Source organism: Bombus flavifrons, chromosome 1, assembly GCF_040668555.2.
Source record: "Bombus flavifrons isolate JBK064 chromosome 1, iyBomFlav1_principal, whole genome shotgun sequence".
NCBI lineage: Eukaryota > Metazoa > Arthropoda > Insecta > Hymenoptera > Apidae > Bombus > Bombus flavifrons.
In genome coordinates, this window is record NC_138442.1 from 7,876,916 (window position 1) to 7,902,965 (window position 26,050).

Here is a 26,050-nt window from a genome sequence, read left to right on the forward strand (position 1 = left end):
CGATAGATAGGCTCGTGCTCGAGCCTCGTGAAGTTTAATCCCTCTTTCGGCTCGGCTTGTTCTAATCCGTTTAATCTCGCGCACCGACTGTGTTGACGTTAACGAAGCAATAACGTGACGATTATGCAAATCGGGCTAGCCTTTCGTGCCTTGTTCACTTCGTTTCGTGTAATTATTTTACGTTTCGCGTTTACGTAACAATCTCGGACCCGCCCAGTGCTGGGATATGGTTTCCTCTACTCCCCAGCAATGGCAATAGCAATAGCAATAGCAGTCCTTCGAATCGTTCGTTGAACTTTTCTTCCACACTTTTTCTTTTGAATTTCGTTTACGAGAAACGAAGAGCAAGTTAGGAAAATTTGTCGGTAGATTGAGATCAACGTCTGACGAGGCTGTCGTATAAAACTGACGGGATTCGATCGTCGTTCAATCATGGCACAACGAACCGGCATTGCCGTTTCATTGTCCTCGTTACCAACATCGTCGCAACAACTACCCAGGGCTGGTTTACTACTATTAACTGGATTTCGCCTTTGCGGACTACATGCGACATGCAGATGCATCGTGACGCAGCACCGGCTGAGGCTGTTCACAGCTAACGCGGAAACCTTTCTCGTTTGTGCCACTTTACTCGACTGGTTTTTCTTTAACACCGAACGGCGGGTAGATCTCCCTTTTTGACTTTAGCAATGAGTTTTCTTTTTTTTTGTTTTTTTATTTGTTATTATATATTGTTTACCTGGAATTGTTGATAATTAATTGCGCCACTTTTTCTGCTTTTATAAAGTACACTATGTAATAAAATACACCAATTGAGTGGTGTTAAAATTAATTCGAGAGTTATACCATCAGTTACGACTAAGTAAATGTATTATGAATTTTTGGTATTACGTTCAAGTCGTGTTATTTGTCTTTAGTCATCTTTGATGTTTTTAATTTTACCTATACTTTTTATACTTTTAATGTGTATCTTTAATTCGATGTTTCGTATAAACAACATGTGGAATCGTTAAACAAACTCATCACAGCGAAATATAATTGATCACTTAAATAATTTTTAAATTTTTTTGTTCTTCAAGTAGCGAGTGGACAGCGTATAGGTTCGTTAAACAATATGTGATATAACAAAATACACCAATCGAGTGGTGTCAAAATTAATTCGAGAGTTACACCATCAGTTACGACTAAGTAAATGTATTATGAATTTTTAATATTACGTTCAAGTCGTGTTATTTATCTTTAGTCATCTTTGATGTTTTTAATTTTACCTATACTTTTTATACTTTTAATGTGTATCTTTAATTCGATGTTTCGTATAAACAACACGTGGAATCGTTAAACAAACTCATCACAGCGAAATATAATTGATTACTTAAATAATTTTCAAACTTCTTTCTTCTTCAAGTAGCGAGTGGACAGCGTATAGGTTCGCTAAGTGTTAATGTTGAAGCAATTACTTCAAGAAAAACTCTACACCTTTTCTTTTGTATATCCGTGACCGCTGTTACGAAGAGAATAGAATTTAATGAAAGAAAAAAATTCGAAATTAAGAGAGGAGGTGCATATTATTGTCGAATATAAATTTTGTTTTGGATTGCAAGGTCTAGAAACAAAAGAGCTATAAGAAGATTTCTATTGCTATTTCTTGTAGCTTTCAGCTACAGCTACAAGGTTAACATTTTTGGTAATGTCGTTTGCTATAAATATATGAACGTTCTCCCTATCATAACTTCTTCCTATTATACTGTAACACTATAAGAGTGAGGATCTGGGTCAGCATACATTATACCTATACTTATTCCAATATATTTTTCTATTACAAATTCATCCACTCGTTCCTCTATCAGTCATCCTCAACAGTTAAGATACGCTCGGAGATTTCTTGCGAAATTGCGAAAATTATTAAACGTGCGTTAAATCGATCGAAATTACGTGTTACATTTTCACGAAGAATATTTTATTCTTACAAATACGTTGCCGCGTTTCTTCGCCGCGCAGGCTGCATCGATCTCGTTAAAATTCGCGAGCCATTGAGTTATAGACGTATTAATTACGTTAGACGAAGGGTGTCAGGGAAACCGAGTCTCCAGTCTGAATCTGCTTTCTCGCGATTCGTCTTTTTCTTCCCCTTCGATCGACATGCGCATCGGATATTTTTCAAGGAATTCAGCCAGGACGATCGGCGTGACTTTGATCCTCTCTAACATAGGCATTTTCAAGATCGCAGTTGAACATCTAAAATAAGATGTGTCTTGGACGATACCGGCAACAACCATGCTGCCCCTTAAGATAGCTTCCGTGGTAACGGCCTCAGTCGCATCGTTCCGTATAAATAGCTCGGTTCGTCATTTATAATAGCGTATTGCAGAAAGCGGGATCTTTTTTTATCTTTACAACATTCCAGCTTTCTCTATGCGACTCGAAGATTCGATTAAAGATACCCGGTCGAGTAAAGAAGCTCGTGCACGGAATAAAGTTAGTCGATGGAACTTTCAGCTTTCGAACTTTTTTCATGATCCTATCTTCGTGTTTGATTTTCGCGTTCCCGTCAACTTCCAACTGTCATTTCACAGCGACAGCGAAAAGAATTCTCAGGCTGCAAAGTTTCAGGCTGATTCGTGTATCTGTAATATATAATAATAATAATAATAAATGTTATTATTATTATTATATATTGTAGTATCGTGGACGAGGGGCCTGGGAGGGGACGTCGTGCGAATTATAAACAAGAGGTTGCTGAGCATGTGCGTGGTGCGGCTAAGACAAAATGTGTGAGACTAAGACAAAAGACAAGGGTTTGCTAAGGGACGTAAACGAATTAACAATCATTGCGAGTTGAGACGTCAGAGAGTGCGAATTGCGTTGTCGAGAAGGCGTTGGATCCGTGGTGACGGGAGTTGCAAATTAACTATCTAGTTGTCTTAATCATAATACGTTATCGTGATTAGTTCACGTTAAACGACCGTCATTTCCTGTTTAATCAACAGCTGTTTAATCCGTTTATTGTAAATAAACTAATTCTAGTAAAAATCCCACAATATATATATATATATATATATATATATATATATATATATATATTATACCAGCTATAGATGTTTTATATATACATATATTATATTTATATGGGGGTAGGTATAATATACAGGGTGGTTGGTAACTAGTGGTACAAACGGAAAGGGGGCGATTCTACGCGAAAAAAGAGGTCGAAAATATAGAATAAAAATTTTTCGTTTGAGGCTTTGTTTTCGAGAAAATCGACTTTGAATTTTCGCTCGGTACGCGTGCGGTACGTTATAACGGATCTCACTGTAGATCGTTGTCTCGATGGAAAAATTAAAACAATAAAAATTAAAAAAGAAATTTTTATTTTATATTTTGGACTTCTTTTTTCGCATAGAATCACCCCCTTTCCGCTTGTACCACCAGTTACCAACCACCCTGTATATACATATATATTATCCGAGCTATAGAGTACGTATTATACGAGTATATATTATACGAGTATTATACGTATAATATATATACATTATACGAGCTATAGATGGTCGTAGAGGCGACGACAACATTGATCCGAGCGTACTTAATCTTGGAAATATCATTGCGGAAATTGGCATCGAGCTTGTCGGGCCCGATAATTGCATGAATACCTGCTTCCGACGCCTAGTTACGAGTATCGACTCGTTCGTTGCATTTCGTGTGACTGGGAACTGGCGTTTTAGCAAAAATTGTTCGTCTAACGATGACACCATAATAGCCGCCTCTGGAGTATAGATATCGCAGATACGATACTTTCATTCAGCATTGCAGGTTGAATGGAGGGAGCGTTAATTGACCAGTCGATCTTTATTCTTGCGCGCACAATCGCCACATTGCGAGCTTTACGGCCAGTTACTTGGTCGAACGATTCTAAGGGCAAATTGCGAAGGGAAATCAGTTCGAAGCTTGTGCTCGTATCGCTGGTTGGAAACAACGTGCAAAGGCAAAACCAGATAACTTTTCTCGCCGAGTGTACGCATGAACGATCTGGCAAAGCATTGAAATTCTAACGAACAGCCGTGGCTGTTGATTACGAGTTTCAGTTACTATGGATTCAGTTCACGAACTCGTATTTTCCTTCGAACGTGCAAGTACCAGAAATCCATCTACGAAAAGTTCGAATCGCTGAAACTATCGAATTAAAAGTTGAATGGAAAATGCGTTTAAAGTAAAAGATACGCACGGTTACTTAATATACTTTGTACTCGTTAGCGATCTGCAATCGAAGAAAGGTCCTTAGTTTGAAAATTATCGGGGTAATTTATAGCGCGCTCTTTTGTACATCAGAGGAGACATTTATTGGGCAGTGAACTGTTTCGGTTTGGTAACGATGCCGGTAAAGAAATGCAAAGAACAAAGCTAGCGACGGGATAAAAGGTGCGAGAGTGTGAACTAGAATCCCAAAGGGCTACCTAAATTTAACTCATTGCCGTCCACAATCGAAGGTCATTTAAATCAGGGCTGAATAGATTAAGCTCGCCGTGTCCCAGAAACATCGCCACGCTCCTGACCTTCTCCTTAAGCGACGGCATGATTTTTCATCGTAATCGTTTCGTCCAACTATGCTTCGTTAAATCTTCTAACTTCGTGTCTCCGTCTGAAATTCTAAACGCCAAATTCTGTCAACGAGTAAATTGGTCTTGACATTCCTATTCCGTTTAATTATAAATATCAAACGATACTTCCTCATGCACACTTTAATTTATCTTTTAATGCGATTAAATAGTCGTACGAAAATGTTCAATGCCAAAGCACTGAAATTCCTAGGAGAATTCAAACGAAAGTTTCTGGTAGGATACGCTATCTTCGAAACCTTTTGATGTTTCCTTATTCGTTTCACAAAATGCTGATACTGTTGCCGGGCGAGAAACCAAACTGCATGCTCCGCGTCGAAGGGATTACGTTCATTCATGATTTTCACGATGAATCGATGGAACGTGCGCTCCAGACGCTAGGGTTCAAGTGTAGAGAAATGAGAGCGCGCGCACGCTCGCCTCTCTATGATTCTATGCGGACTGGCCAAGGCGTCACAGAATTTCCCCTCGAAATTATCTCGTCTTCTCGAACACGACTACTCTTCGTCTCTCGTTCTGTAATATACGCACAATCGACGCTGTTTGATTAGAAACACGATTATCGTTAGTTATATGTTTTTCAATGTAAAAGATATCGGATATTGTATATGTTATATCTATATGGTATTAGACATTTTGGCAAAAATTGAAAGGCAAAATACGGAAATGATGCTAATAACACAAGAGGATAATGATAAGTGGAAGAATAGTAATATGTAATTTGTCGGGGGAAATAAACATAAAGAAAGAATTGCGGATAATTATCTACATCATTTGCAGTATTATTCGCGACACGACAGCGAAAACAAGTATCCCTTATCGGTGTGGATCGGTGAACGCGAGCAAGTGTTTAGCTTGAGAGGTATAATGTATCTCAATAACGAGGATCGTGAGGAGACAAGCATCGTATTAAGCAGCCGCAGTAGTATGAGTCCGTTTAAAGCGCGGCACGTCGTGCTTAAGGATACACGTGTATCGAGTCGGCGTGGTTCATACGAGTAGAGCCATCTACTGGTCTCGATAGGAAACTTTCGCAATGCATTCGGTAAACTAATCTCCACGGCTGTCTATAATTCTGTATTATCCGCATACGGGAGCGTGACTGTCTCTTTTGTGCATTCCTCTTTCGTGATAGCTTTCCGCCCTTTTTTTTTTTATACGCAATAAACGAAAATCAACTCTAGATCCGTTTAAAATTGCTGTCTCTACACGACGTTCCAAACAAATGCAGCGAGGCATATCGACGTTGTTCGATCGGACGATCGGCGTGCGAACAGGCTTTGTTTTTTAATCGCAACGCAGACAGCAACGTTAGAACAGATCGATAGTCGATTACTTATTTATGAATTTTTAGGGATCTTACCGACGAGAATGGCGATAAGTTATTTTTTAGAATACAGTTACTTCGCGACTACGGGTGACGCTGGTTATTTTTATTTCGCGCGACTGTGACAACGGCGAGTTACGGAGCCATTTGTTGACACTAAAGGAGAAGCGCTTTTTAAAGCCGCGTGAAACGCGAGCGGTCATTGGTATGCGATCTAAAGGTTCTTTTCCGTGCCTGCTTTGAAAGCGGTGCTCGTCGATATCGACACGCACCGGTGAATCTATGCTCTCTTATGAAAGTTATAAACTAAAAAGTATCATCGGTGATATAAAAAAAGGCGGGAAAAACGAGGAGAAAAAGTAGAGAATATCGTCGGCAATTGAATCTGAGATAAATTTTTCCGATAACGAGGTAAATCTGCTTACATACGTTTTTCAGATTAACGACGTGGAAAAAATTATTTTTAGAAACGTTACCTCGACTCCGAAGAGATGCAGCCGATTCTACTTTAAAACGTATTCGAAGTCGCGTCATACAACTTTTTTTAAGCTAACGACAAGAATAAATCATTTTAAGAAGAAGCTCTCCCTAATTTCAGTAGAAGATTACGCGGTAATAACAGCGGTGTTTGAACGGTGTGGGAGCAAGAGCCGGCACTCGACTTTCACAATTTCGAAAGGTGACGCGTATAGCCAGTCGAAAGGTCTGTGATTACTTTCCGACGTAACCATCGTTTCGCTGCCTTTAATTGGCACCGCTACACATACACACACGTGCTTTTCTTTCTTGAAATTAGACCGGGATGCGAGTGGCAATTGTCATGCCAGAGAGAGCCCAATTACCGACGGACAAAGACGTAAAGGCCTTTAAAAAGAACATAGACAATTTGCGCCGGAAATGGGTTACTTTTTTCCGCTCGACCGTACGCTCTTTCATTATTTCCGTGGAATCGAGATCGCACGAATCGTCGGGTATCGATCAGGCTATTAACGGCAACGACGGGCCAATCGGATGGAATATTCAGGAAATTGTATCGTTTCTTAATCTTCCATCGAGGCGATAGGCGTTTCGCTAACGAACGCTTCGTTTCCTCTCGATTATTTAAACGCAACCGTCCGGCTTTTGTCAGCGCGAACATTTAATTACCGACAGTTCAGAGAAATCCTCGTCCCTTCCTACCGATTGCCGCGCGTTCAAGCAAGAAGTACGAATTAATTAATAGGTTTTTTGGTCGGGAGACGCCGCTCGTCCTTCGAAACCGATCGTCGATAACCGTCATCTGGTGGGAAACGAGCATATCGAAACGAGCTCGTATAACTTGCGAGCGAAAAAGTTGAAGGGTTCTCGGCTTTCGTTCTTGTTGGATCTGGAAACGTAGTTAGGAGCCGACTCGTGGCACACGAACAGATTTTCGATGACGTTCGATCGCGCGCTCGCGCTCACGCTGCCACGACGGTCGCACACACGCGGCCGGAAACTCTCCGCGACGCGCGAGGAGTAACCCCGATTCTCGGAGGAAAGAAGGTCGCCACGGAAAGTTCGCAAACTTCTCATCTCGGACGTTTATACCGGCTAGAAAGGACGGGACAAAAATAGCCTCGTCTTTTAAGGTCGCGATGAACGCCCTCGCCGGCTTAAATTCCCTTCGCCGGAAGTTTCTAAGCGACGAGAAACCGACGAGATCATCGATCTTCTCCGAGAGTGGAGGGAAGGGTGGAGAAGGAAATGAGGAGAAGAGAGAAGCAGATACGCCAGACATTATCGTTCGAGCGGAAGGTTCGAGAGAACAAGTAATTTTAGTGAGCGTCCTTCATATGAGACGATAATAATTCACTTGGATCAGTTTTTCGGCCTACATGGTCGCCCTCGTTCAGGATATTAGGCCCAAGATGAGATTAACGGAATCACAAGCTCGCGAGCTTCGCGAAGATTTACTGGGCGTTTATCGTTTCGCTGGAAACGTGCTGTCCCAGGAGAGCCAAGGAAATTCGTTAGCAAGTTTCGCCGAAAATTACTCGGTTGCACCCGTTACATGGTACATTGCGTCCCTTAGAATTACGAGCTTGCAATTAGTAACGCGGTTGAAGCAGAATCTTCGTGTAAATCTCGTGCTGGTTGAAGAATTTACATAGTCGGTAAGCGAGGCAGCGGCCGGCTTCGAAATATTCAGGTGAAAGATTCCAGAGCCGGTAAATTAATGTCGGACGCGTGAATCGTCTCTTTCGTCTTGTGTGTCAAAGGCTAACTAAATATAGTTGGAAATTCGAAATCGTTCGGCGCTCAGTTAACGTCGCGCCGAGCCTTATGAAATTTATATTTATCCGTTATCGTTACACGCTCTGTTCGTTTCTATCCCTTTGACTTCGACTTACGGCCCGACCGACAGATTACGACGAGGCGCGTGTGTACACGGTAAACGTAAAGTGGAAGTAATTCACTGCTATTTCATGGCTGTGAATCGGCGACCTTACTCTCGTTAGGCGTTTAATTCGTGTCATTAAACGCTTCTAACCACAATTTGGACGACCGATTTCGTATATCGTCTATAATAATAGATAGATCAATTTGCGTTCCGCCACAGAGCATAAAGAAACTCCAGCAAAGAAACACGTATTACGTTTCACTATCCCCTTAAGGTTTATTCGACAAAATTTCATGGATCTTCTTCCGCGGAATCTGATTTCCATCTTGGTATCACCTCGTTCCACCGAAATTACTAAAAATTAATACCGATGGCTGGGGCGCGTTCGTGATTGCAATAGGATGAATGAAAGGGAAAGGTAGCGACGACCGCGGCGAGGAAACGGCAGATCGATAAAAAGGATCGGTCTTATCAGCGAACGAACTCGTGACTCGGTTGTCAAGAGTTCTCGACAGATGGCGGGGTTCGTAGCGGCGTAGATGCATCGGGTGCACGTGCATCCGTTCCTCCCTCTTTCGTCCTGTACCACCCCGCTGCTGGCCGATCTACCAGCGAATCCCACCAACGACGTCCCACCGGTGACGTCAAGACGCATTGCGACATATCCCTCTGCCCCGCTTTCCTGCTTGGCCTGCACTCGCCTCGCACTCGCCTCGCCTCGCTTTGCTTCTCGCGCGTATCCCCGGTAAACAGTCGGCACGCTCTTTTTTCTCTTCTCTTTCGAGTGGTCGAGCACCCCTCGTCCACCACGGACTTCGTGGTTACCGCGGAATCGATGGATTCGCTTTTACGCCTCTCGCGTCTTTAAAAAGCTGCTCGGAAAGATCGAGAATTTGGCGTGCTTTAGGAAAGATCGTCGATGATTTATTTTTTTGGAAATGTAGTTTCGTCTCGAAATGCAAACGCCACGAAATGGAATACGATAATACAGATTTGATTTAGATTTGGAACAATTTGGAGAAGGGCGACGCGTTTCTAAGTAATGTACCGTAACTCGCGACTATGCGAATTGAACGCGGTTTCGTTCTTAGATGAAAAACCACGAGGAAGAGGATTCGCGGAAGAAAGCGGGTAATGCCTGGGCTGAAACTGCTTTACGAATAGACGCTTGACAACGAGCGAGTTTTCCGTTCTGACGTTTCCACTTGCTGTTATTACGGTTTGCCTACCAACGCTCCGTTGAATGTGTTCTCGCTTTAATATCCCTTTCCTTCCTAGCGTGGGGAGGCAGAGTGCACCGGCGCGAGTGCACGTGCACCAGCGCGCTCGTGTCCTAGGACGCCCCTTTCAAGAGTGCGACGACACTAAACCGCGTTCACTCGGTCTCATGAATTTTGACTAACAATAATGGAAATCGCCGTAGAAAGACCATTGAAATTCCAATGCCAAACAATCTCCCGAAAAAGACACCTCCTGAGGCGAGAAATATCGAAATAAAGGATAGCTGTCGGTAAATAGAGAATAAAATCCGCACGAGCGAAACATTGCGAAACAGATAAAACATTCGTACAAGAAGGATAAATTCGCAGACAGACCGGAAAGTGGGTATTACCAACTGTTCTTTCAGTGCAGTTATCGGAAGAGCCCGTTTCATCTGGCTGCCGATAAGTAAACGAATTCAGACAGGAATTCTGTAGAAACCAATTGTAAAATCGTCCGATAGTACTGGTCTCGGAAAGAATCGGTTTTCTCGGTAGGTAAAGTCTTACTCGTTGATCGAGTCAACGTGTCATAACGAGGAGAACGTAAAGAATGGTATCAAGTAGCTATTGACTTGCGAGGATTCGTTTCGTCCTCGGCGTCGTTCTAACGCTGCGATTATGTCCGATTACGTAATAAGAGCTTAAAAGGTATTTCGTCAGATTCAAAGTACCACCACTCCTTTCTCCACCCAATCCTTTAACTCCACTGCTGTCGAGAAAATTACCTAATGAATACTTTATAGCCGTCAACAGTAGCGTCTTACGCTTCGCGCTGCAGTTAGATGGTCTTTCGCCGATCTCCAGCTTCTCTGTCTACGAGTCTGCGATTAGCCTGTCACCCAGCGTTGGCCAACCTCTTCCGGCAGAGAACACCGACGTGACTTTTCACGTGGCACTTTCAATGTTCGGGGTAAGCGATTTGTGGCGTGGACGTCGTGTCAATGACACGACTAATTAGATGTACACATACGTACTACATATTCGCTGAAACGAAGGCGCTGGAATCGGTCGAGCGAATGGCTGACGTTTTGTGCGTCGCATCGCCGACGATACAGCGGCATTCTTCGCGGGTTGCAGATGTTTTTAAAACAAACGAAAAGTTTCGAGGCAATGGCAGCGATTTTCGCAGTGCGGCCTGGCCGCGTGATCGATCGTGCAACGACTGCATCCAGTTAACGTCATTGCGCGCACCTGACGAAATTTCGGTCCCCCACAGTTCGAAGAAAGGTTCAGCTAGCTATCCGGTGGATCGCTGGCAATAGTCGTTCAGCAACAGGAATCGCGTGGCTTCGGAACGGCCAGCACGCAGCCAGCAACGCGTCCCTGTGTCAGAGAATGGGAATTACCTTGGAATTTGGCACGTGGAGAATGCGCAGAATGGAACGTCCACCAGACTCGGTCTCCGGCTGCGTATCTCTCTGCCGCGGAGCTAATTAGGCTGCCGCCATGCTCGATTATCGCGTCGAATGTTACCTGACCTCCGCTCTGTTATTAGTATCGTCTATCGGGAAACTTTGATCACTGTTAACGGGTATTGTTATTATTTATTATTACCAAATTTATTTATTTATTTATATACTTATTCATTACATATATATGCGTTTATATTAGGCGTTGCAATGTTGCAGAATTTTGAAGGTTATGTTACGAGCGAAACAAAACGAAGTAGGAATACGTCGTTAAATAGAGAAATATGTTACGTTCTAAATAATTTGGCGTTACATATCGTCAACACCGACCGTCTAAAATTATGAAAAGATACAGAAACGTGATGAACGTGATCCGATAATGCGTTAACACGTGTACGTGCCCTGATAATGGAGTTGCTGTTTCTGATATCGTACGCGAAGAAAGTAACCCGGAAAACCATAGCATTACGCAAAGACCGCGAACACGCGCTAAAATTTATAAGCTGGGCAAGCTGAGTGCGATCGACGAAATTATGTAAAATTTTAAACAAGATAAAAATGTCGGCAATCTGTCTCCTGTTTTCCAGCGATAACCATGTTCAATCTACGTAGTACGGGGTCGTAATTATGATCGCAAATATGCATAAGACAAATAAGGGAACGAAAGGCAGACGCAAAAAGATTTACACTACGTTTTTTCGACAGCATTGATCTACTTGCATCGACTATACACTGGTATATTTCGAATGGGGTAAAACTAAAGAATCGTAGAGGGTTCTAAGAGCGCGAGGATTTCTAAAGTTCTTACAAATTTAATTTTTTACGTTTTCTGCTCATCCATATTCATGTACTTTCTTCTATTTTATCTTACGAAATCTATCCTTTGTCTTTAGTCGTTTATTTTTTCAGACGTTGAACCCTCTGTCTTATTTCCGCTGGAAAGTAATCTTCGATCAGAGCCAGGGCTAAACACGGCTTCCACGTTGTTCTCTTAACCGTAGACCAGCAGGCGAGAGAACGGTTGTTTTTAAATTAGCCCTAGGTAGAATCGTATGTTTGCGTACGCTTAATCACGAGCACGTCACTCTGTGATAGCGGGTTATTTTATGCAGCGGGTCGTTGCACGGAACGCAGCTTCATAAATTCAAACGGGAACACGTGGAACGTATGTGATAGATTTACAAATTTGATCGGTCGCCCGTGTAAAAATACTTTATGCCTCTTCCCTTTATGTTTTTTCTCTCGTTACCGGGGAATTTCGGACGCAGACGAGCGTAACGGATTCAATCGCTTCCGTATACCGTAAACGCTTACACGGATCGCAATTAAACGCGACGTAATTGTTTTTAAAGCTTTCTCGCAGCAGCTTGTAAACTGAAATTCTCTTAAAGCGCTGATTTCCCGCTAAACCGATCGAGCGGCTGAACCGAGTTATCAAAATGGAGCGCGTGCATCGCCATCCTTGTCTAATCCGTTTAGGATTATCAAAGAATGCCACGTTAAATGGGAATAACTTTTCTGCACGCGTATCGAATGTGAAACTTCCACACGGTACTACGTTATTATCCCTTTGTCCTACCCGCTAACTGCCGATTGCTCCAGCCGCAATAAACAAGAAGGTCGGTCACGCGTCGAGTCAGTTAGCTGTTCAGTCGTGTGCTCGATCTTGCGCAAAATGTATGCGTTTTATGACATATGAAAGGAATTGTGAAATAATAAACACGTTTGGACACAACTAATACTTTTAAGATGTCTGGGAAGTAATTATGATCGATTGATCGGTGAACAAAAATGATTTATTATTTGAAAGTGGGCAATGTACGAGTAAGAATTTGTAAATTAATACTTAATTTAAAAATTAGTAATCTTCAACTATGTGATATTTTTCGAAACAATGAAACACAATAGTAAACACAATATCGCTACCATCACTGTCATTATCAGAAGGATCTATCGAATCACTGTCCCCGATAATAACATACTTCGCACTACTATCAACAATATTAGATTTTCCTTTCACTTACACGATAGGTATAAGAGTTTTTTCATTCTTTTAAAGAATTATATCCTAAACGTGCGAACGTAACGAAGAATTACACGTAACTAAAGTAAGAAAATATTGAGGACAACTGAGCCACGAGCCAGGCTCGTGTTGTTTACGTTTAGTCCGAACGAAATACGAGCCAGGCTCGTGTTTATTGTTTTTCGCCCAAATTTCTTACCACGTTACTCGTTGTAGGACAAAGGATTAAAGTAAGGAAATATTTAAATAGAAAAATACGCGTATTTGCCTGTACAAGAGGTCTTCCCATTTTCAAGCGATGTATCGCATTTGTTCGAAAGTTAGATTGCAATCGGCATTGCTTAGATCGTTTTTGAAAAGAGCGTAACTGGTAGCGGTAAATTTTACTCGGAGACAGGGAAAACGACTCGAATCAAGAGAGTCCGCGTTTAACAGGTTAACAGGCTGAGAATCTAAACCATTCACCAACGATGCTTATGAATCGCAAAACCTTGAAACGGGGTCGAATCGTGCCCGTTTATCAATGGCGGCCGTGGCTACGCCGCGTCTAGTGTCTACCCTATTTACCACGGGAAATGTAGTTTCTGGCGTTTCGCCCGTGGCCATTCCATCTTGTCGTTGCCAGGCAGAGCGCTACCTTCGTTTCCAAAATATACTGGCTCTTACTCTACCCACGCTCTGTCACATATTCAAATATGTCAGGAGCGTAACGATGCCACATCGACACCCCTCTATGCCTCTCCTTTCCCCTACTTCTCACGATAGAAGTCGCACGAAAAATCTCGATGAGCCACCACACCTGCGAGTGTCTGGAAATAGACGCGACTGTCTTTCAACGTTCATTCGTTCTCCGTTAATTCGGAACTGCGGCTTTTTAAGGAATCGCCAACCTTTTTTCTTCCGCCGATTCAAACCTCTGCACGAATAATACAGAAATTGGGAAGAAATTGGCAAAGCTATCGTCTTTGAGAAGATCGCGCAGAGGTTTTATACAGAGGAGCAATTTTAATCATCGTTTAATCATCTATCGGAGCAGAAACCGAGTCAGAAAAATTTTTCATTCGTCCCGTTAAATCGCTACATGCGACGATTCGTTCATTTTCAAGAAAGCACTTGCTCGTTCAGGCTGCTTCCGATCGCTCCGCCAGGCGGCCGAACCTACGTATATGCGCATAGTATATGCAGGCACTGTAATTTATAGGCCGTCGCCGCGACCTCTACTACGTAGACACCTGGGACGTTAAACTCCTCTGTTCCTCTCGCGGAAGATTAGCAGAGTCCATTAAGATTGTTATCTGGCCATTAAAATCTTAACCGCCGTATAACCTGCAGCCTATATAGTTTACACTGTAACTTGGCGGTACTTGAGAATGTAGGAAAGCAAACGTGCCAATAATATTTCGTAAATTATTAGGCAAATGATAATAGAGCGCAGATGACTGACGTTCGAATTGGTGAAAACATTTCATCAATATTTTGCCAACGGTTCGTGTCTCAACGGTCCCGTGAGTTTTACGTCACGAACGATTTGTTCGAAATTGCGAGGATTATTAAACGTAAATGATCAACTCGGTCAAATATTTATTCGTTTGGTAAATATTTCCATATATACGTACGTGCATAAATATGCAGCAGACCGTTTGGAAACAACGTTCCATTAAATCGTGTTGCTTATCTGTTAATTAACATAAAGCGATGGTTGTTGCTGATACGAATGCACGGCGAGTTCGTTACCTGCATTGGTAACTATGCTTAAAATAATAAAACTATTGCGCGGAAACGAGTGCATCGGAGGGGTCACGGCAATGCGAAACAATCGAAGCGTTATTTCGCATAATATTCGTCCAGTATCGTGTCATCGACTAAGAAAAATCGTTATTCAGTTTCGATCGTTATTCAGTTTCGATCGTTATTCGTTTTCCGTTTGTCTCTCCCTCGTAAATTAAGTACGTGGATATCGTTTTAACACGAAGGGAAGCACTTTACTTTCACCGAAATCTACATTTTGAACTGTGCGATTTCCCACGACCGGGCACGCGATATTTTCGAGACTCTGTTGCTCTTTCCCCTCCTTTCAACGTATAGTTGCAGCCGAAAGCAACGGACGACTTTGAACGATGTGTCGTTCAAACTATCATCCAGTGTCGAACGATTTCTTCGTTTCACTGGACCCTAATGGTTCCTGCCGCGAGCATCGCCTTTCGAACTCGGCTTTGCTCGATTGAAAATGAAAGGTCCTGTGTTTCGTTGACGCGTGCAGTAGTGTCGCCGACTACGAATCGAAAGCGAGATATATAAAGACAGGATGGAAAAATAAGCAAGCGGCGAAGGAAACCCGATCGGCAATGCGCAACAATCGGAATGGAAAGAAAGTCTACTCGAAATTTGTCATCGTTGAAAATTGGATATACAGAATACACTGACTGTAGTCTACAAAGTGTATACTTGTGAATAAAAGAAAAGAACTTGGTGTCGGAAGTCGTATGGTCAAAGAGTGAAGGATTAGTGAGTCATTGATGACAATCGTATGGTGAAGAGATCGACGGTAAATCATATTGAAAGTTTGACCCTTGGAAATCATAAGGCTGGTTTCTCGATTTCTCGCTCGGTCGGTCTTAAAGGGTCGTTTTCGGCAAGTAACGAGTACATGAAGTAGAGATGTGTTTCACGAGTCGCGTTTCTATTCTTTCAGCGAATTGTCCGAGAATATTTCATGGCGTTCCAGGCCGCTTTGTCTGTGAAATGTCTTTGCGACGACACAGATCTACGAAGGCTTATTTTTTTCCATCTTACTAGCGCTCTTTGCTCGTTGAATTGTGCAAATTTCGTTGAATTTCCGGTGTGTGTAACTAAATGATTAATCACGATGCATGCTGGCATGAGGGGCGCTTTCATCGGCATGAGGATGTTACCGCGACATCGACGGATATCTTCGGAGAATAAGAAAAGGTAATGATCGGCTTTTGTTTCAACAAAGTGTACACTTTGCGATAACGCTTCCTAAGAGTTTGAGAATAATCGCGCGAATTGTCAATCGGTCGAGTTTGCCAATATCTTTGATTTCGTAGAAGCAAAGATACGCTAAAATATCATTTAAACGTTTATTCATTACAAGACAGATATTGATGGCTTTCGAAAAGCGAAGAGATTTTAGTAAAGATTCGAACCTTGATTTATACAAGAACCCTTTCCGCTGTTCAATGAAATGGTACTAGCTAATATTATTCAAATATCTTTTGTACCGTAAGCAGAGAATTCAAGGACACTTGTTTCCTCCCACTTACATTTTCATTATCAGAATACTTTAAAGTTTGGGTAAATATAGATTGTCAGGGAAGATAAGTGGTACGACGAATATTATTCTTGGGAAGCTGCTGCCATCTAACGCAAACTCTAGGAAACCGATAAAGGACGCGCCCGACCTTGTCGACACTAATGCAGGTGCCAGATAACAATTGCAACGTGTTCATTCACCAAGCATTTGGACGATACTTGGCGATACTTGTTTTTCATTATAAATTTCAAAGAAAAAATAGAATCGACCGACTTTTAATGATCGGCTCGTTAATAACTTACTCTAATTTTTACTTAAAAAATGAGACCGTTGCGTCATCTCGTTTGCAAGAATCGATGTATACGTCGATACAAAGGATCATAGAAAAACGTACGCTCGGATTGGCAAACAAGCTGCAACGTTTTGTTCAACTGTGTGCATATATCGCCTCTCGGCAATCGAAACGATAGAATCGCACAGGCCGTAGATCCGAGTATGCCGGATACACCGTGACAACCGCTATATAGGTTGTTCAACTTGCATACAGGCTGAAATTGATTGGATAGTTTGCGGTCGGTTCAGGCTGTGTACAAGTGTACACGAGCGGCGAGGAGGCTCGCCCTTCAAGATGAACAAGGCGTATTCGAATTGAACGCCAACCGTTCGAGAGTTTCTATGCGCTTTACCGAGAATTTGGCAAACAACTTTCGCGTTCTGACAGCTCTAGTGGACAAGCTCGAGTACATCGTTGCTTTCGTGTAGATCGTTTCGTAAAATTACCTGCGTCAGACACCTCGGCGTCACGGTGACCGTTAACATAATCGCTATGCAGTTCTTTTAGACTACTCCACGCGATTCGACCTACGGATATATATCCTTCGGCCGTAAAACAGTTTTACGGGCTACGAGGTAGGCTTTGACATTCGCAAACAATGTTATTTGCCTCTATCGCGGCGCTGCGTTTCGTTGAAATCTGCTAACTTCGTTCCAAGAATAACGCGAAATGCTTGCAGCCTTTCAGTTGAGCATATTTTCCTTGCGTTCGTCGTTCCTTCGCTATTCTTCTTATTGTCTTAGCGGTCGAACTAACGCACTGCCGCATGCGATTTCACGGTTTCTACATTATCCCGGTCGGTTCGAACAAAGTCGCGGCCAATTTGATGAATGCCGTTTAAGGAAAAAAAGGGGCAACTGAACTGTGCACTATTGACCCAGGTCGAGAATCGCCTGCAAGTAATCGCATATTTCCCCCCTCGTGCACCGTTGGAACGAACACACTCGTGCATTTATTCTCCTTACGCATGTCACGTACATATTTACCCTTTTGCTGCTTATTATATTAATCGCTGCTATGAAAATATCTTCGACAATCGTTCAAGGCGCGTTGCTTTAATCAGCGTACGTCAGCTTAAACTACCCGACTTTCCCGTAAAAAGAATCATTTAACAATCGCGCGATAACCTTCGGAAATTGAATGCACAATCTGTCAGAATAATCGAACCAAAGATATATTTTCATTGCTTACTGTCGGTAACTGGTTATTCGAACAAGTTCCTTTGTAGTAATACGTTTCGATAGGCGATCTTGAATACCAAACGGCATGTTTGTACATTAGAAACGCGACTAAGCTATAGAACTGAAACGGCTTGTGGGCCGACTAGCAACCCGTCCAATAGGTCGTCGTACGCGAAACTGTGTACGATTTGTCAACCGTTTCGTGTCACCTTGTTAGCACGTGTTCCACATGGCACGAGGTCGGCCAACATTTTGCTTTTTGTTCACTCGCCTCCATTGACGATTATGAAACCGTAAACGCCACTGCGACCAGTGAAATTGGAACGTATGAAGCCGAGCTATTTCCACGTTTATAGTCGGGGAGGAATTACACGCCAACGTATGGTGAACTCGACGCAAATAGAACGAAACGAATATCTTCTTAAACGCTATCGTGGAGTATAGTGGCGATCGAAGAAGCAAAAACGATATGTCGGTAAACGAGGGATATATTGCGAGTAGAGACATATTCGCGGGTAGGTTGGAGGTGGCATGCGTCTTTTAATCGGAATCTTTTAATCGCCGGCTGAATCAGCATCGACGCGCAGAACGTGTGCATGTCCGGTAAACTCGACTACTGGGGCACGGCGCGTTAAACAGGTGAACGTGGGGGTCGGCGACATGCGGTATACGGTTACGGAGCGTCACGACGCCCTGCAGGCGACCGTTCCACAAACCACCGCCCCCAGGGTAAACTTTCTGTTACGTGGCGACGATGGCCTATAGCGTGTTGTTCGCTCTCTGTACGAGCCTTTGCCGTTTTGCTTCAAATCCAACGGTGTGCGCTACCCAGCGGCCCAGATTTTTTAACATTGCTCCAAGTGAAAAGAAAATAGCGGGAACGCTTGCTGCTGGATCCTCTGCACAGCCTTGACAAACAAATCCCTAATTGACCTTTTTAGAAGAATCGTTGTTTGAACATTGTTACGTCAGTTCTCTGCTGTCTACGGTAGATTGTGTCCCCGGATTTGCATTTTAAAAATTGTTCCTCGAAAAAAAATCAGGCTATCGAAGAGCGTCCTTTCTTGATAATCGTAAAAATAATGTGAATTCGCCAGCACTCGAGAGTGGCGTCCACAGGTTCGATTTCGTCACGTGATTCTGTGAAGCGGAAGAACTAGCTGGAAATGGGAAAACGAAACGGCAGTAATTCAAACGAGTTGCTTGAGAGCATTCCTGGCGACCTTGTTCGGGAATCGATGTTGCCCCTGTTTGGAACAACCGACCTAATTTCCTGGATACGAGAGTAACACGCGACATCGGCACAAGCGACGAAAGCAAATTCTTAATGATACCGATCCTGCAAGGAACGGCGTGTGCTATTGCGAGAGCCCATGGTATGGAACGCACGCAAGTCGACAGACGTGTCAAGCGGGTTGCAGCGATGGGTCCAAGTATCATAGAAGCGAAGTTGCCTTCGTCATAATAACTCGAATCGAATTTAATTTTCGATGGTAGAAAAATTTCATAGAATATCGTTGGTACCAACCAAATGAATTAAATTACTATTCGAGCTTAGGGAGAATTTATACCAATAAAGCGATGTACGTATATCAGTGACTTTATGCCGCCAATAAAATGGATCGTAAGATAAAAAAAAAGAAAAAGAGAGAAAAGTTTTAGGTTAGAGGATAAGCCATAGTTTATGGAAACGATCTCTTCCTACCGGGATATTTCATATGTATCAGCATACGTCAAAAGAATATTCAGGCGTATTTGAATCGTGAACGGAGGGGTTGGCCCCGCGACCGAATCGATCGCGACAGGGAAAAGTCGGTAATCGGATCAAGTCCATCGCTAGCAAACGGTCTACCGGCTGACCAACCACGGATACGCCTGCTACTTGCTTGCTTGCCACAAGCCAGGTCGTGTACGCTGGGTCAGGAGAGAGAGTCAGTTATACCGACGCCGTGCTACCATTCGCGTCACTCATTGGCCGAATCCTGACGACAGCTTCCTCTCGAACATACACACCGCTCGACCACGCAAACCCGATCTACGACAGAATCGGTCTGCAAACTCGTCTTCGTCTTCTCGGCAATTCTACTCTGCTTCTCATCTTCGTGGATGATAGCCACGAATCTCACTTTCAACGCCGATTTCTCCGTCACGGGACGACGGGTGGGTAGACGATCGTCTGCAAAGAGAAGACTCGAGTTTCGCGAGAATTAGCTCGGTGACACGGCGGTACGAGTGTGAGATTGCGCGTAATTTTGAATCCGCTCTGCTTCGCTCGAGATCTTTGAACAGGAGAGTGCGGAGTTTCTTAGAAACAGTCGTCGATTGCTTCGGATCTTCTTCTTAAAATGTGCCGTTAATTTTCAATCTCCGTGTAGAAACTGAATGTAGGACAAAGTTTCGAAAATTATTCCCTTCGGAATCTGCGAAATTTCTTGGAATTTTGTATCTTCTTGGAGACACTGGAAATACCAGTCTCCGGTACAGTTCTTAATTTCTAGCGCGATGGGATGGTTTCCTCGTTAGTTTTCGCCGAATGATTCGCATCGGGTCTGGTATTGCAGGGGAATCGAAATTAATTGAAAAACGGTGGATCGGCGCTTTGACCGAGCGAAACTCGCAGGTGCGCTATGTGCTACGAGTTTAAGAATTCGATTAGGGTAGACAATGTGGCAAATGAGGGACAATTCAAAAGTTTTGTTCTGCAAGTCGCAAGTGTGTCTATAGTTGGAAGGGAACCGATTTCGAAGTGGGTTGCTATGTTCGTGGCAAAAGTAACGAAGAGTAGAAAACTATTTTTTATTACGCGACCTCTGGAATCGAATTAGCGCGATCGCGGATCGATACGCGACTGGTTCTCGACGCGTTTCGTCCTCCAATTAAACAGCACGTTAACGCCCCGCTTCATTTCTCTTTATTCTTCCCCTTTTTCTATTTTTTCTCCCGTCAAAATGCTCGAACAGAAGACTGCCGTTTGAATGCACGCGCGATTAGTGCGGGTGAAATTGGTGATCGGATCACGCTTGTCATTAGCAACCATCGAACCGTACCGTATGAGATTTAAACGTGCAAGTGCCGATGGCTTCGTGACAGACCCTCTCTTTCGTTCGATATCCGAAAATAATCCGACACCGTTCCGTATCCGTGCATTATCGCGATTAAATTAGAAAAACGGGTCGCTACGAACGGAGAAGACTACGCCGTCCGATTTTGAAAAACGACTGAAAGCGAGAGATCGATTTCGACAGTTTCCTTAGTTGCGAATGTAAAGCGACGCGATGACGAATCTTGTAAACGCGTAAAGATGGTTTAAAAAGTTTACCGCGCTCAAGGCCACGGGCTTGGCGTATCGATCTACAGGTTCCCTGGATCGGGAGCAAGAACGCGGCAATAAAGAATTGCGGCAGTGGCGCGCTGTTGGAATTGAGGTTAGCGTGCCGCCAAACCTCTGGATCCTTTCTTCGTTTTCTAGTATTGACCGGGTGGGCGCTCGTGGCGTGCTACGCCGTCGCCATCTTTCGGAGGTTTGACTCACCGTTCGGAAAAATGAGTTTGGGCGGGAGGGAGGTGCACGACTGACGCGAGTGATTGACGATCGGGATGTGCGTTCCCATCGTGAGGAACTCGGCTTCGTAGTCGCTTCAGCAAAGAAAAGCACGCACCAGTAATCTACAACCGATTGTGTGGAAAGAAATTTCGCGACATCTCGCGAGGTGAACGAACGCTGACAATGTCGAGGCGAAGGCGCGACAACGGTGTCCCGTGCACTCGAGTGGAAAGGATTGGGCGAATCGAAACAATAACGAACTCGGATACGTCGCACGACTTGTCTGATCGACGCGGGGATGAACGATCTCCGTGAAGGCAAATGTCCGAGATGGTTGGATCATCGGTCTCGCGGTGACATACACACGAAGGGAGACGTTTGTAACCGTCGCGAGTGAGTTCGTGCGAGGCTGGATGGTCGCCAGCTCGATCGACACGGTAGGTCGAGCACGTGGTGTAACCACCGACTGGTTCTGCTCGCCGCGTTGCACCATGCCAAACGCGACTCTTCTCCTCGTCTGGCTCGGTCGTGTGTATTCTTCCCCTTTTCTCCGCGCTTTCGAATTTTTTCAACTCGAAATTCCTCGCTTATCTCCCGATGCATCTGTCTCGTGGGATGTTTTCGGTGCTGCCGCCTCGCGGCACTCCCTGCAACTATATCTATTTTGGTTTGGCGGTGAGGAGGGCGTGGATAGCGGGTTAATTGGTCGGACGTGTGACTGCGTGAGATTGAATGTAAATGGATGTTCTGGTTCGAGTAGTCCTCCGCCTCGTGCTCACTCTTTCTCGCGTTTAACGATCAACTGTTTAGGTCGCGTTTCGCGACCAGCCGAGTAAGGGAAAGGAAAAGGCGCGAAACCGCTTAAACGTAATCGTTTAAGAAGTTGCGAAGTTTCGCTCTACTTTTCGAACGTTCCACCCTTTCGTTACAAATTAGGGAATGTCGTCGATAGCCAGACTAATGGGGGAAAGTTGGCACGGATCCAGGGATTCGCGAGGGCGCGAACACAGCCGAGCATTGGTCGGAATGCCTATTAGAATTCCGTTGGCGTTTCCCAAGTGAAGCGTAGCACGCCACACCGGAGATTGGTTCGGGGCGCGAGGTCGCGCCGTGTCGAAGGGTCGCTCGATCGGATACGCTCGATGGCCGCCTTCCAGCTCGGCGTATCGGTTAGCGGGATCCGATCGGTATCGGGAGCACACGGTGGCCTTGCCACCTTCCGACCTTCCTCCTCCCCGTGATTCTGCCAATTTCTCGCGGCTCGCGCACCGGTGCTGCCACCGGGTGGTATTCAGCGAAAGCACGAGTCGTACAGGGCGAGAGATTCGTGTGATGTGGTGCGCGAAGTGAGTCGGCGTGATCGCGGAACGGAAGGAAGACCGTGTTTGGACGTTGCTGTGTACGCTATTGTACACGCGTTGTCACGGCTTCCAGCCTCTTCCCGCCTCTATTCTCCTGTTTCTTCATCGTGTTACTCATCTTCGTCCTGTCGCCAATTATCCCCCTTCGCTCGCTTTCTGCTTCGTTTACCGTGCGCTGGCACGTTTTCGTCGGACGCTTTCCGTTGCTTGACGAAAGACACTCGTCGCGTAAGTGTGAGTCGCGAATGGGGTTGCACGTGCGTGAGTCTGTCGCGAATGGGCGGCTCGCCAGTGGCGGAGCTGTGTCGATAGGCGGAAGGTTAACCGAGGGATCGGTGGCGTGCGTGCACGAGGTCGGGAGGAGCTAAGACAACCGAGTTATCTTCGTCCTTATCGAATGTGCCGCGTCTGCAGGACATCGGACGGCGACTGGACCAGGAGCGTATCGTTCGAAGGAAGCAGAGGAATCGGAAAAAGTAGGATATCGAAGGGCCGAGAAGACGATAGACGAACGATTCTCCAGATCAAGAACTGCAAACGAGAAGAAGAAGAAGAAAGAAAAGAAGCGAAGGAGAGAAAAATACAGAGAGAGAGAGAGAGAAAATCGGAACAAAGCGTGGCCGTGTGTGCGAGAGGAGCTCGCGGCAGGAGCAGCCACGGAGGCAGAGCGAGAGAGGTGGAGTGAACGGGCGATAATCGAGGATTTGAATGGGTGGGCCGGGAGCCGGTAGGGTTAGCAGGCACGAGCTGAACGCGGTGCCAAAGAGCGACGTCGGTCACGGGGATCGGACCCTCGTAATCGGCGAGCCAGCACCACCACCACCGGCCTGTCCATATCACCCGACTTCGGCTTCGAGTTCGGAACGCGCGATCTCAGCATCCGGCCACCTGGTCCCCGCCCAGCTGCCGCCTTCGCCGCCGCCACTCGCCTCGCTGCACATCACCGCCAACAACTGCACCTCCATTGGCAACAACAATACTAGCGCCAAGCCGGACGCGATCTCGAACGGTACCAAGGCTGCTGCGACCATGTCCTCACCACCCAAGCATCGAAGGGGCTTCGACCCCAACGACGTAAACGCCACAGACTATCGCCGTTATCGTCGCGTTAAAACGACGAAACGGTGAGTTTCTCTCGCATATTGCCTTTCTTCTATTTTCTCCGTTCGAGCGGAGCTACGTGTTCACCTTGCCGTTTATACAGTTTATATACCTTGTCTCTGTGTATGGAACGAGAACGGTTCTTGCCACGGCTTCCAGTATCTTCGGTCTCTAGAGGATAGACGATAACGTTCGAACCAAGTGGCAGCTTTAACGTGGCTCGTTTCCCTGATCGAATAGACAAAAAATGAAAGCTTCGCGAAGAACGTTCGACGCTCGGACCATATCGTTTAGAACGAAATCGTAAAAAGGTTAGAGCTCGTCAAAGGATGATCTTTCTGCTTTTAACGAAGACGATCCAAGCCGTGCAAGCTGCGTAACTCGTTCCGTATGTCTTTAACTCACCCGTACCTTATTTTCATGTTCTGCCTTATAACCCGGTGCTGCAAAAATCCTGGAATCCTCGTGTCTCCGCGACCAAATTGCGGTTCTGTTGGACACCGGCCGGTCCTGGTCGTTGACCGCCGTCTACCGTCTCCGAACGTGTTTGCCATTCTATTCTAGAACCGGTTCATCTTGAATAATTTAGACGTATCTGCTCGTGCCGAGATCGGATAAGAGATTCGAATCCGCGTGATGGCTTCTTGATTTCCCGCTCTCGAGAATCTCAACATATCCGGTAAACGTCCAGTGAAAATAACAGCTTACTGGAAGTACGTGTAACAGATATAATTATTTCGTTTCGAGGAAAATGTCGTGGCCCGATACGTAAAGACAATGACTCACAAATTTCCCCGACGTTATTTCCGCTGCACATTATAGATTCGTTATCGATTGGCTGACAGTAGCGGCATTGTTCAGCGTAGCTGACTGTTCTTTTCGTCCGGTTGAAATTTAGCGAGAGATAGCGTTGGTAGTTGGAAATTTGTACGGCGCGACGCGATCTCGAGGGCGCCAAGCGGAAAACACGAGGAACTTGGACGAAGCATGATCCCAGCGTAACCTTGATCCCTGATTTCCTTCCGGAACACAGCGTTCCAGCCTTTCACACAGCTTCCACTGACAGCGAATGCACAATGTTCACAGAGGCTTTGTATGTTCCACACCGTGACCTTGGGCGCCGGACACAGACCTCCCCGACATCTCCCGACATATATCTGTCAGCACGAGGCATTAAAACACACACAAGCTTGCGATGTTCGATGTTGGATCGCTTACTGGTTGTACCCCCGTCACGAACGAATGCGCTGAAAATAAATAAAAAATAAAAAAAAAAATTATAAAACGAACGAACGAAAAAGTAACACGATAAGACGAAAGGCTGCGTGGCCTATGCTGCATGTAACGCAACGCGGCTAAATCGATGCGTTGCATCCTCAGTCGACGTTCCTGTCGTTCGATCGGACGAACGAATGCGTCGTCAACGAGTCGCCACGATAGATCGCATAGATTATACGATTATTGTAAAGGAAAAATAAAAGAATAAATAAAAAGAGAAAATATATATATAACAAAAATATACGCGACCAGCATAATATCAGGTCTCGTCAATGTCCCGATGCTTTCGAAGCTTGGAATGCGATGCAATGGAATGGAATGAAATGGAATGAAGAGTCTTGCACCTTGGACGATAAAGCTTTCACGCACTACTCGATTATCGGCGAGGACCGTTGGAGAGATGACGCGTCTCTGTCCTCTTCTCGTTTCTCGCCGCGAATATATCTGAAATGCTTTGTTCGATATGCCGACCTGAAAGAAATTCACTTGCTCTCGAGAAATGTGCGAGGAAATGCAGGAAATCGGAATCGAAACGTCCCGGAACCGCCCTCCTTTCCATCGTTCTAAAGCCTCGTGTACTGAGAGAAACCTTGCCACTCCCGTTCCAACCACCGCGATCTGCAGATTCTCCCTTGATCGTACTTCCATGCAATCAAATAAATCGGCACGATGGTAATTTCACTCGTTCCATCGTAGGATCGAAGAGTCGAGACGTTCGACTACGGATAACGTCACACGATTCGTTTAAAGGCGTGGGAAAAATCATGAGCCGATCTTCGGCGTTAAACGATGCGACGCTAACGAAAAATTGGCTGTAAAATTCTGTTGCTTGAAGCTTGCTACTCTGGAGGAAAGCGACGTTCAAAATTTTCACACCGCCTGTGCAATTCGATTTCACGAAGAACTACGCTTTACATCATTTTTCACGAAAACGAGTTTTCCCAGCAAACACGGTTACTTCCTACGGTTTTTTCCTGATCC

At 44.7% G+C, this 26,050-nt stretch overlaps 1 protein-coding gene and 1 long non-coding RNA gene across 12 annotated transcripts in view; both read left to right on the forward strand.

The window, feature by feature from the left end:
* shaker (potassium voltage-gated channel protein Shaker) overlaps window positions 1–26,050 on the forward strand; it is a 182,191-nt gene that overhangs the window by 35,755 nt on the left and 120,386 nt on the right. For 2 of the 11 annotated variants that reach the window (XM_069115234.1, XM_069115229.1), the window contains exon 1: window positions 14,865–15,945. The exons of 1 other annotated variant lie outside the window; for it this stretch is intronic. In XM_069115234.1, the coding sequence (XP_068971335.1) occupies window positions 15,863–15,945 (83 nt within the window). In that variant the 5' untranslated portion in view covers window positions 14,865–15,862. Of the gene's footprint in view, window positions 1–14,864; window positions 15,946–18,852; window positions 19,946–20,353; window positions 23,815–26,050 lie in introns of those variants that run through there. 8 more of the 11 variants (XM_069115173.1, XM_069115189.1, XM_069115163.1 and 5 more) reach the window with 8 other exon arrangements.
* Window positions 10,195–13,111, forward strand: LOC138180929 (uncharacterized). The gene is made up of 3 exons (XR_011173406.1): window positions 10,195–11,095; window positions 11,176–12,807; window positions 13,033–13,111. It is a non-coding gene; the product is annotated as an uncharacterized LOC138180929 (long non-coding RNA).